This window comes from Podarcis muralis, chromosome 3 (assembly GCF_964188315.1).
Source record: "Podarcis muralis chromosome 3, rPodMur119.hap1.1, whole genome shotgun sequence".
Taxonomy (NCBI): domain Eukaryota; kingdom Metazoa; phylum Chordata; class Lepidosauria; order Squamata; family Lacertidae; genus Podarcis; species Podarcis muralis.
The window spans coordinates 108951399-108964780 of NC_135657.1; the positions used below are offsets into that span (position 1 = coordinate 108951399).

The window sequence follows — 13382 nt, forward strand, 5'->3', positions numbered from 1 at the left end:
ATATCCTTGTACTCATTGAGAAACTCGATGCAAACTGGAAATATAATTTAAATGTACATGCATTTTTAATGGCAAAAGCTTGCCCAACAGTATTGTGTGTGTACTGAGGGTTGCACATTAAATGTAATTTTTGGCTGAGAGCAAATGTTCAGAGTCCATCTGCAAAGCAAATAACACTCTGAATCTCTGTACCATCAGAAAAGCTCCTGGAGGAAGCAGTTTCAATTATGGTTTCAGCTTGTGGGTGAGAAATTGTTTTATTAGACACTGAACTCATCTCAAATTAATTTCAGCAGATGAGATATTATTTCTAAGCCCTAGAAGGGGTACCAGAACCACCAATGATCTGGCTGGCTTTTTGTCTCCAGGCCCTTTTATTACAGGTTTCCAAAAAAGAGCAGAAAATAACAATTATATCTGCTTTCCAATAAGTTTTGCTCATACATTTCATCCAAAAGTTTTGGCAAAAGACTGATATATAGTGCCACTAGCATTGTTATGTGTTTGTACATTTCTTGATTCTGGCATTTCAACAACAATGGTGATTTTTCAAACATGTCTGCTACTTAGGAGAAACCTGTTCATATATTCTAACTGTTGGCTAACTCATGCCCCCACCAAGCCACAGGAAGTGGCCTGAGAGATCCCGGATCTTTATCTTCCAATATGATTGGAAGGGTAGAGTTGCTGTCTGCTTTTTAGAGATCTCCTCTATAGAGCAGGCAGAGACATCTTTTATCCCCAATCTTAGCACTAAGCACCACGGGGCTATGATCTGAGATAAAGTTGTCTGCCTGCTCTTTAAAAGGCAAGGTTTCCAGAAATCTGTTTGAAAACGGGCTCCTGTGTCCACCTGTTTGATCCACATCAAGGCACATACACCTGCTATGAGTGCTTTCTTTTCAACGTGCAGATATCATGGAAAAATAAATACATAAATTGCTTTGCAATATGCATATTGTATAGTCACTGATTTAAAATTGCCACTGTTGCTCTCCTCCCCTGACATGTTTGCTGATTTTGTGTTTGCATAAGTCGCTAGAGGTAACCTATCTGGACAAAGACTGCAAATCTAACCCTATGTTCATCTGAGGAATGTTGGAGGGTGTGCATATGGGATCAGGGTACACGTATGTAGTCTGTGTGTATCTGTGTTTTACGTGCAGTGTCTGTGTGCATATATACACTGGCCATGGTCCCCACTGGCATTTGGTCCTTGGAGTGGTAGTTGACTGGCAACAGGGCCCTTGGCCCAAAAAGATGCTCTTCAAGCATGCTGAAAAGTGGTTTTGGCACACATTCTCTGCAAAGAAATATGGAATGCAGCAAACTCGTATCCAAACCACGTCCACCACACTTCAGAATGCCAGCGTTTCTTCTCCACAAACTTCAATCGTTTAGCAGCATCAATGAAACATATGCAGGCTAATATTTATTCCACAATATTGCTTACAAAAATATTTTGGCTACTTACGAATCCACGTGATTTTCAAAAGAGAGAAGGATCGGGAAAGGAGACGTCTTAAATGCACATTCAGCAATAGCTTCTATTACTTCCTATGGGAGATGGCAGGGAAGAAGGAAGAAGAACAGGCAATGAGGATTTCTTCTTTTTAAAGAACACATTTCTCTTACTGATTTTAAAAAACACACGATTTAACACACAAACTTAAGCAGTTTGATAACTTCTCAGGCACAAAGCCATGCTTTCTCATGTTCTCAAAAACTTTTAAAGAGTTGAGGAAGCCCCACTAGCAATTAAGTTATTCTAAGCTTGATTTACTTTATCGTCTTCAGAATCTCTCCTTCCACTATTACATCTGCTGCCAGAGGGAGAACAAACAACAGCCTGCATGGAAGAGTCTGTCTTTGTAGGGCCCGGCTGTATGCCTAAAGCTATGCCTTTTGTGGGTCATTTTGCATAATTAAAATAGCCACGTATTGCCTGACAGCCTTTTTTTTTTTTTACAGGCTTTCTTTCCACAAAACTCTGTTATTTAGCTTAACACATTTCAGGCTTGTTTTTGACGTGGGGAAACCCTTAGATGTGTCAGAGAGCGGCTATTGCATGGAGTCAAATAAGGGTGAGCATTTGGAACATTTCCTAAAAGCTGCCTAAAAGCTGACTGGGGTTAGCATCTGTTTATCTAACAGAAGTTAGAAGTTTATCTAACACTTCAGAAGGACAAGGGTCTAGGCTATCTTGGTTATGCCAAACTGGTCTATCGCTATAGTCCTATTTGATTCCCTACGCGATTAGACTCACATGATGGAGAGTGGGGATGGCGGTCACTGGTCGTGTTCTCTCTATCATGTTCCTGCATCTGCCACTGCCTCTCTTGTGCATTAGAAGGGAACTTAAAAATGGTAAGCATAATGCTGGTGATCAACACAAGGTGTTCAAAGACTCACTCAAGGCAAATCAAAAAGAAAGGTAGTATAAACACTGACAACTGGGAAACACTGCCCTGCAAGCGCTCCAATTGGAGAACAGCCTTTACCAAAGGTGCCATGGGTTTTGAAGACACTCGAACTCAGGGAGAAAGGGAGAAACGCGCTAAAAGGAAGGCATACTTGGCAAACCTTCATGTGATCAACTCCTGCCCGGAAACCTACTGGTATGTCCCCACTGTGGGAGGACGTGTGGATCCAGAATTGGCCTCCACAGTCACTTACGGATTCACTGTTAAAATTGTGTTTATGGAAGACAATCTTACTTGGCTTCAAGTGATTGCCAAAGAAGAGAAGGGGAAACATCTGGAGCTTGGTGTGTACCCATGTACGCAAGTACAAGAGACAGGTCCCCTTGTATTTCACTATTAACATAAAAGGTAAAGGGACCTCTGACCATTAGGTCTAGTCGTGGCCGACTCTGGGGTTGCGGCGCTCATCTCGCTCTATAGGCCGAGGGAGCCGGCGTACAGCTTCTGGGTCATGTGGCCAGCAGGACTAAGCCGCTTCTGGCGAACCAGAGGAGCGCACAGAAACACCGTTTACCTTCCCGCCGGAGCGGTACCTATTTATCTACTTGCACTTTGACGTGCTTTCGAACTATTAACATACTTCTTCTTAATTGTATTTCAGTTCAACTTTGATAAAATACATATTTCGTTATGTGCAAATGGCTTTAGATACCTATTAGGTCCATAAATTAACATATAGCATATACACAACACAAAAAACAGCAACAATTTGCTGTTGACAAAGGCCAGCTGGACATATAGAGAGACCCATTACCTTCAGTAGCTTAGGGCCTCATCAAACCTAAATCTGGCCCTGCTTTCATCCTCCAATGTGTGATGGGGAAAGGCACAGAGATGTGGTGGAATATTTCACCACTTTCCCTCCTGGGGGAACTGAATGGTGAAATAGGGCTTATGGCTTGGCCCAAAAGCTAACCATTTCAAATGCAGCACAGAAGCAAATCCATATGAGACATGTTTCGAGATGACTGTCTCTCAGGCAAGGGTCTCGTGGCATAACCAAGGTTTGCATCCATAGCTGTCAACGTTTCCCATTTTTTAATGGAAATTCCCTTATTCCGAATAGGATTCCTCACAAGAAAAGGGAAAAGTTGACAGCTATGTTTGCATCTGAGGCATCACTGCCTGGAAATATATTGCTATGAATGTGTCTCCATCGAGAAAGGGAAGAAAAAGGTCAAGCTACACAAAAATCAAGGGACACGGGTGACGCTGTGGGTTAAACTACAGAGCCTAGGACTTGCCGATCAGAAGGTCGGCGGTTCGAATCCCCGCAACGGGGTGAGCTCCCGTTGCTCGGTCCCTGCTCCTGCCAACCTAGCAGTTTGAAAGCACATCAAAGTGCAAGTAGATAAATAGGTACCACTCTGGCGGGAAGGTAAACGGCGTTTCCGTGTGTTGCTCTGGTTCGCCAGAAGCGGCTTAGTCATGCTGGCCACATGACCCGGAAGCCATACACTGGCTCCCTCGGCCAATAAAGCGAGATGAGCGCCGCAACCCCAGAGTCGGCCATGACTGGACCTAATGGTCAGGGGTCCCTTTACCTTTTTACACAAAAATCAGATTTTGATGGGGGGCGGGATAGCTGACCTGGCAATACAAATTACACCCATCTTGGTAAAACCGTTGTATGTTACAATGAAGTTTGGAAATGAATTCATGGCTCTTTAGATCTCAGCCTCCCATATTTACTCAGTTGTGGCATAAAGAAAGAATTAGGGGAGTCAAATTGCAGCACAGTGAGATCAATTTACTTTTGTGCCTCCGAATATATCAAATCTATTTGTTGGAGGCAGGGGGAAATGACAGGCCTGTTACATGGAGAACAGCCATGGTCCAAGTATGTGCTGGTTTAATGACTTTGCACCCATCAGCTACTGAGAATTCAAAATTCATTCACACACATTTCTTGTTATTTCTCAACAAGAGTGTGTTGTCAAACTGAACAGTAAAGTGACAACAATATTTTTAAACTGATGTTCATGCTAGCGTCATCAGAAGTGTAACTAGTTTAGTCACAACATCCTGACGATCTTCACAGATTGCAGAGAAATAGGCCATTCTCAGTCCCCCCCCCCAAGATAACCAATAACAATGAGAGAGGTGAGGCCTCAAACTGGTGCTCAAAACATCTGAGTTTATGATGATGTGTAATGTGCCAGACACTTTAACATTAGTCTCTCTCAGAAGCTCTATGACACAAACACATTTTAAAAGTCTTGGATTGCTAAATTAAATTATGAAACTGAATCAATAAATAAAAACATGAGACCGAAGATATCACAAGGAGATAAATGCCCCAATAATAGATTTTATTTTTCTTTACAATCCTTATATCCCGCAAACCTTCAGCACGTAAATAACAGGGTACTTAGCAATAAAATGGATGTGGGGAGCCTGTAGTCATCCAGATGTTGTCCAGATGTTCCTGAACTTCAGCACCCACCAGCATGGTCAATGGTCAGAGGTTGAAGGGGGCTGTAGTCTAGCAACATCTGGGGATATCACATTCTGATGATTTAGGCATTATATATACACAGTCTGTTAAGTTGTGGGTGAACATATCAGACGACACAGCGATTCTTCAGACAGCTCTTGTTTATTCACAGGCCAGAACAGAACTGAACTGAAGGGTTCAGCCAACCTGCTTATATAGAGCTCAACTACAAAGCAACAGTAACAACTTTCTGTAACTATCCAATCACTGAACGCCACTTTCAATTCCTTATTTGCATATGCGGACCTGAGTGAAAACTATCTACAGTATCCCCCTGCTGGCCCAGGGTGAGAACTTCAGTACATAACACAGTCCACAACTTTGAAATCATTCATGGAAAACAGTAACAAAGTTAGAATACTGCAATGCATTATACATAGGGCTACCTCTAAGTGTGGGGCTGATTAGGGAGGCAGGAATGAAGATGGTTCAGAAACTTCAGCTAGTGCAGAATTCAGTGGCCAGGTTGCTCACTGGAGCAAGACGGTTTGAGCATATTACACCGATCCTGGTCCAACTGCACTGGCTACCAATTAGTTTCCAGGCCCAATTCAAAGTGCTGATTTTGATCTATAAAGCCTTAAACAGGTCAGAACCACAATACTTCAAGGACCGCCTCTTTCCATATGAACCTATCCAGACCCTGAGATCATCTTCTGAGGCCCTCCTTTGAGTGCCTCCTCCTTGAGAGGTCCGGAGGGTGGTAACATGAGAATGGGCCTTCTCTGCAGTGGCTCCCCGGCTGTGGAATGCTCTCCCCAGGGAAGTTCACCTGGTGCCTTCATTATACACCTTTAGGCACCAGGCACAAACATTCCTTTTTAACCAGGCCTTTGGTTGATCTGATTTACATCCTATGTCCTTTTAGAATGTGTCTTTTTGTTAGGGGGGTGCTATTGGGTTGTTGTTTTATTTTTATTATGTATTTTATGGTTTTATATCTTGATTTTATTCTGTGATTCACCCTGAGACCCCCGGGTATAGGATGGTATATAAATTCAATAAATAATAAAAAGAATTGTAACTAAGAATATTTCATTTACAGCTACCCTTCTTGTGTGGAATAAGATGCTGAACTAAATGAGCCTTTGGTCTGGTCCAGGAGGGCTCTGCTTAATGTATGAAGGGATAAATAGGAATGTGAGGGACCAGTCCTGCCGCTGCCATGATGGGCACAGCCCCAACATCTTCGTCCTCACCTGCTCCAACCCTAACTTCGCATGTGGAGAACAAGAATCTTTCCAAGTTTAGCTGTCCACACTCAGAATCCTCAGTGTGAATTATCCCAGCCACACAGGGTTCCTGCCTGTGTGGAGGAGTCTAAATACATTCAGCTGAACAGAGAAGATTTGGGAACAGGGCTGTTTGAGGCAGAGCTGGCATTTGTGACTGCGCACCTTCCTCCACAAACATCAGATAGATGGAAACACCTCAGCAAGGCTTGAGGTATTTGTTTTAAGGATATAGAAAGTGTGTGGGAAGCATTTTCATGACACGTAGGGTGTTTGCTTTCATGCTATATCCTACAGATCACAAGATACTCCATTTTATTCCAACTCCATATAATCCCTAAACCTTTAGCGTATTTTAAGGCTATTTCCACAGTCTAGGGTGGGTTGTTTGTTTTTCCATGTGGGATTTTCATTAATTCCTCAAAACACTGTTGTGTAAATCTTGGAAGTACAGTATAACAAAGGAGCAAACTATAAAACACCAGCCATTAAACTGTCTGAAAAGGTATATGAACCAAACAACCATTGTTTCTGGATGGACAAATAATTACTGACAAATAGTGCAGTAACTTTCATGAAAGAAGATCAGCTGACATTACCGCAAAGGGAAGTCTGAAGGGTATAGATAATATGAACTGAGGGGTAGTTAGCTATACATTTCTTGCAACTGTCTCTATCACATTGTTTCAGTTCTTCAGATAATTTTATAAAAAGCTTGAAAGGATTGAAATAGTACACAAGTAAGCACATATTCCATGGTATAACCAGGGCTGGATTTAGGTTTGATGAGGCCCTAAACTACTGAAGCTAATGGGGCCCTTTGTATGGCCAGCTGTCCTTTGTCAACAACAAACTGTCACTTTTTGTGTGTGTGTTGAATATATGCTATATGTTAATTTATGGACCTAATAGGTATCTAAAGCCATTTGCACATAACAAATAGGAGCCTACAAAACACAAAACACTGTTGCTGTATGTAAGTTTTATTTTATTTGTTTTTTTATCTTATATTTTGGAAATGTATATCCAGGTTTTTTCCCTTTAATTTTTTGGGGCCCCCCCCAAGAGAGTGGGGCCCTAAGCTATGGCTTGTTTAGCTTATACGTAAATCCGGCACTGCAGTTAATACTAGACAATCATGGTGGAGAGACTTATTTAGATTTTGTAATGACACCATAGCATCATCATAGTTTCCCTATCATGCAACAAAAGTGCCTCCAATCTGTCCATTTAATGTTTTACTTAAAAAGAACCATAATTTTCAATCCACTACCATAATGTCCCCAGATTAAGTGTTAGTTGTTCCTTGGATGCTAGTCAATATGTTATCCAGCACAGATCCTTGTTGACATTAGAAGATAATATATCTTGCATTCAGCTCGTGGATCCATTTGAGGCTCTACTGTGTCCATTTCCTTATAGCTAAATGCAGCATCAGTGGCACTCTTCGAGCATTGAAAAAATGTGTTGAGCATAAAGTATACAGGGGGAGCAGGTACTTGTGTGGCAGCCCTGCCCTCAATGTCCTCATTTGTGCCTGCTCCAATGCCATCCTTCTCATGTTGAGTTGGGAGGTAGGAAGGTTGAGGGTAAAGGTAAAGGACCCCTGGATGGTTATAAGTCCAGTCAAAGGCAACTTTGGGGTTTCAGCGCTGATCTCACTTTCAGGCCAAGGGAGCTGGTGTTTGTCCACAGACAGTTTTCCGGGTCATGTGGCCAGCATGACTGAACCGCTTCTGGCACAACGCAACACCATGACGGAAACCAGAGCACACAGAAACGCCGTTTACCTTCCCGCAGCAGTGGAACCTATTTATCTACTTGCACTGGCATGCTTTCAAACTGCAAGGTTGGCAGGAGCTGAGACAGAGCAATGGGAGCTCACTCCATCACGGGGATTTGAACCACCGACCTTCTGATCTGCAAGGTCAGACCACAGTGCCAGTTGAGGAGCTATGCCAAACACACCAAAGGATGCTGGAGTAGGTCCAGTGAATGTGCACTCAACTCTACCTGATGCTTTTGAATGTGCAGACGGCTACTGTCTCTCCATTTACAGTTTCTCTTCATTTGAAAGGTCTGCATCGCACCAAAGACCTCATTGCTAGGCTTCAGCACACAAATATAACATACGCACGACAAGGGTAATTCAGTTGCTCTAATCTCCCAGATGAGAATTGAAACAAAAGCTTCAGTGAAGACTTACGGCACGAGTCTACAAGATGCCCACAACAAGTGCTACTGGAGACCTTCCCACATTTCCCTTCCTCCCTTAGCCCCAAATAAGCTAAGTGGATGTTGCAAACTGGCCCTTGCACAATCATATCAGCGACACCGCACAACGTACCTTAAAGGATATCTCAGTTGTCATGGTGAATCCATGTGTAATAACGGGCTCTTCTTCAGCTGTTCGGCCTTTCCAGCAGTCCAGCTCGACGCAGCGACAGCCAGACAATAGCACTTGGCGATACATCTCTACGGAAGAGTTACCGGCCAGCTGTCCAGCTGCAAAGACATAATGAGGAGCATGAAACAAGGGGACCCATTATGGGCTTATGGACTAAATGCACATAATTTAACCATAATGAAAGCTTACATCATCCGTTTCCCCCGGTGGTGACAAACAAATAGACAAATCCATTTAAGAGGCATAAAATGTAATGAAAATCATGTCTAATTAGTCAATACTGAATGGTTCTGATTTTTCCTTCGTATTCAGCACTGTAAATCAGAGATGGCTAAGCTGTGGCCTATCAGATATTATTGGACTCCAACTCCCATCAGCCCCAGGCATGGACAATGGTCAGAAATGGCAAGAGTTGTAGTCTGAACAACCTCTGAAGGACCATAGGTTAGCCGCCTCTGGTGTGCATGATTTCTGACCTAAAGAATATTGCATTGTTGTGTGTGGTGGTAGACCTAGAAAATAAGAGGGAATATCACATGCACAACAGTTCAGATTCCCACTGGTTTCAAATGTTTCTGTATTTCTAAAATGCTAAGAAATCCCTTTGCCAGTTGTGGTATTTCTTGTGAGAACCATGAAATATAAACAAAGAGGATGAGAGAACTGTACACTGTACTGCTCTGTGTCCACTTTTTAGGGTTTTAGTCTTGTTTCAAATGTATTCCTAATTGTGTTTTTAATAATCATATTGTAATCACATTGAGACAGCAGCTTAGATTCTCGTGTTACTATTAATTGCCTTTAAGAAATCTAGCTCTTGTAACTGTGTTCTGAATGATACCATTAAAATGCACTTGTGGCAGAAACGGCTCTACTGTCAAAAAACATATTATAATTTAGTACAGTAAAAACAACAAAAAGTTTGCAGTCTCTTGTACAGTTGACACCACCTTAGAGCTCTGTTGTGCCAACTGATCGGCACTGGCAGTTCACACATGTTTTCACAACTCCCGGAATTTAATGTGACATTCTGTACTTAACTGGTTTATAATGAAACACCGTACACTCAATGGGCCCCAATCCAACCCAAGTGAAACACTTTCATTGATTTCCGTGAGAGTGACTTAGTTATGTGCTCAACTCTCTTACTGGTCAGTGAGAAAGGCTCACTTTAGGTAGGGTGGGTTTAAAAAAGTTTGGAGTGCATTTTATTGTGAAAAGCTTAAAATGGTTGTATTCAAAGTAGTGCAAGAGTGGAATGACTTCAGTTTGTGCAATAGGACACTTTCTTCCTCTCCTTCCACCATCTGCCCCCTCAATTTGTTCTGGGGTTTCCTCCAGAGCAGATTTGGGGACAGCCTGGGACATACTGTGTGAGGCAAGAAGAGGGTAGGGAGTATTTTTTTTAAAAAAATAAGTGGCCATTTTTCCACTCACACATTTGGTTAGTTAAATACCACCCAATATTCAATCATAGATCAATAGGCTTGAAACAGGATGGCCTTCTATCATGGATGCTGTAGCAGTAGATTTCCTGCACTGGTTGGACTAGATTATTTTTGAGAGCCTTTTCAACTTTGTGATTCTCATCCATTATTTTCTGCTTTGCTTTTCAAGCGACCCATGCTTTAGGATAGCAATGTGCTCAACCACCCAATTAAGCTGGTTAGCTGAATTAGGTTAACTAACTGGTTAATTGTTGCTTTTCCCCTGTCCTAAACAATGGTTATTCAATTTGCTTTGCTTCCTTCCATTTTAATATTCCGTTATATTTCTTAAACAAGTAATAATTATAATGTTTTGCTTGCATGATTTTGGAGGGAACAGAACACACACACACACACACACACACACACACACAACAACAACAACAACAACACAGGAGAATCCAAAGGGAATCTGCATGATTCACATTTGATGGGAAATGGGACACCCAATTACTACTTGTTAAGCCTTCACTGATATGAATTTTCCTTACACTCCTGGGGGTTTAACACCGAAACCTTGGGTAAGAGATTAAAAAACACACACCAATCTGTTAAATGCTTAAGCTGTGTGAAAATAAATTGGAAGAAGCCATTTAAGACATGGCTTTTTTGCTCAAGCTCGTCCATCGGATTCTAGAAAGTCACAAAGCTTTGGCATGTTTAGAATTCCTTGTTTTTAGGGTTTTCCCACATGAACACTGTCACCTATTTTCATTCTGTATAGACGTTCAACAGGAGGGAGGCATCAGTTGAGCAGCAGCCCAAAGTTCAGACTCTTAAGCTTTAGTACTAGGCCACAAGAATATAAGCAAAATTTGCTCCTCCTTCACTCAAAAGCAGTGGTCAGTGGACTAGGGTAGTCCCCTAAATGTTCCTTGCAAATTAGGGTATTAAAGTATGAAAGCCTAGTTCCTCCAGGCACAATGTTCCGAAGGTGTCTAAGAACCCTTTCTGCCACCTTTCCAAAGCCTGCCCAGGATTGGGAAGGAGGCGTCAGGGCTCTAGCATCCTGTCAGAGGCCTGGTGAGTAAAAAAAATCCTGAGAAGCTTCTGCCCATCTTAGGAAGAGAGGTGCAATGCTCACACGAGCAGTGTTGGGACATCACATGCACAACATCACCCCCTGCCCAATCACCATCTCAAGCATGTAAATTGCCATATACAGTGGTGCCTCGCAAGACGAAATTAATTCGTTCCGTGAGTTTTTTCGTCTTGCGAAGCACGGTGTCGGGAAAGTTTTGGAAAAGCTTCAAAAATCACCAAAGTCTTTAAAAACCTCAAAAAAGGCTACCACACCGCGTTCTATGAGTTGCTCCTCGAAGTCAAGTCGCAACTGTATTAACGGTGTTAAGAAAAAGGAAACAAACTTGCAAGACGTTTCCGTCTTGCGAAGCAAGCCCATAGGGAAAATCGTCTTGCGAAGCAACTAAAAAAACCAAAAACCCTTTCGGCTTGCGAGTTTTACGTCTTGCAAGGCATTCGTCTTGCGAGGTACCACTGTACAAATGTCATGAAAATATGTGACCTCTTTTTGGGTGAGGCCTTTCCTCCTTCTTGATGATACATGAATGTCCACTGCGGCTCCTTTAAAGAGTTATGAACTGGGATAATTCTGCATGATGCTTCAGTGGCCAAGGATTCAAAGAGAGGCTTCTTCATGACTCTATTTCAAGCTTTTCAAAAAAATTACTTCACACATTGCCACATTTATTACTGCAGATGTTTTGGATTTCTGATGTCCTTGACCTCCACAGGCCTTTTGTAAATCGCCATATGAAAGATTCATGGCAAAAGATAATAATCTTGGCTTCTATTCTGTGCTGAACTTCTTGAAACCTCTTTGGAAGAATTATCAGAAAGGGTGAAAAAGTCACCAGCTTCTATCAGCATTTAATTCCCAGCCTCTCAGCTAGATGTACTCGTCCTGGATGCAAAACAGCGCAGCGAATTTGAGTTGCTTTGGATGACCAGTCCTTTCCCAAGAAATGCAACGGAGGAGATTGCTCAATTAAGTGTTTCAAACATGGTTTGATGAGTCGGACTGAATTCAACACAGGTTCCGTCCCTAACTAACTCTGCCATGGATTAATTGAGAAATGAAGGAGGTTGAGACGTGGAGCTCAGAGAGGAGGAAACAGCTTGGTGAAATGAACACAATGTTCCAGGTGGAACTGTCAACAAACACTTCTTTAGGGATGACTAAAGAAGATATCAAGTGTCATAGGAAGATTTAAGGACAATCAAAGAAAGATTTAAACATTTCAGTGCAGTGGTACCTCGGGTTAAGAACTTAATTCGTTCTGGAGGTCCATTCTTAACCTGAAACTGTTCTTAACCTGAGGTACCACTTTAGCTAATGACACCACCTCACGATTTCTGTTCTCATCCTGAAGCAAAGTTCTTAACCCGAGGTACTATTTCTGGGTTAGTGGAGTCTGTAACTTGAAGCGCCTGTAACCTGAAGCATCTGTAACCCAAGGTACCACTGTATAGTATAGTAAAGTATAGTATAGTATAGTATAGTATAGTATAGTATAGTATAGTTTTTTTCAGGCATCCCCAATCTTCGACCCTCCAGATGTTTTGGACTACAATTCCCATCATCCCTGAACTCTGGTCCTGTTAGCTAGGGATCATGGGAGTTGTAGGCCAAAACATCTGGAGGGCCGCAGGTTGGGGATGCCTGGTATATATATTTGATACAACCAGAAACAGTATTCACTCCTTTCAAGAGCATTGGCTCAATGAATCATAGAATTGGGGAGTCGGAAAGGACCCCAAGGGCCCTCGAGTCCAACCCACACAATGCAGGAATCTTTCACCCAACATGGGGCCTGAACCCACAACCCTGAGATTAACAGTATCATGCTCTACCAGCTGAGCTATCCTGACTGCTATTCTTCTACAGTTCTCCATGACATATTCTTGTGAACAGGGATTCTCAACTCTCAACAAATGTGAAAGATCAGAAGAGAAAAAGGCTTCTTTGTGTTGATGAGGAAATGAGTTTCTTTGTCTCAGATTAGATCTAATATAAATGAGATTACGTGGCAAAAGAAAGTTCACACCTCTCATTGAGTTTCTATACATATATAAGGTACATATGTAAGAGGCTCATTAATAATAATAATAATAATAATAATAATAATAATAATAATAATAATTTCTTTATACCCCGCCCATCTGGCTGGGCCTCCCCAGCCACTCTGGGCGGCTTCCATAAAAACCAAAAATACAGTAAAATGTCACACGTTAAAAACTTCCCTGAACAGGGCT

The 13382-nt window shown here is 42.1% G+C and overlaps 1 protein-coding gene across 2 annotated transcripts in view; it reads right to left on the reverse strand.

Annotated features, from left to right (window-relative positions):
* PLCB1 (phospholipase C beta 1) overlaps positions 1-13382 on the reverse strand; it is a 468615-nt gene that overhangs the window by 115989 nt on the left and 339244 nt on the right. For both annotated transcript variants that reach the window (XM_028722210.2, XM_028722211.2), the window contains exons 11-12: positions 8560-8717; positions 1475-1557 (exon numbers count right to left, since the gene is read on the reverse strand). In XM_028722210.2, the coding sequence (XP_028578043.2) occupies positions 1475-1557; positions 8560-8717 (241 nt within the window). The remainder of the gene's footprint in view (positions 1-1474; positions 1558-8559; positions 8718-13382) is intronic.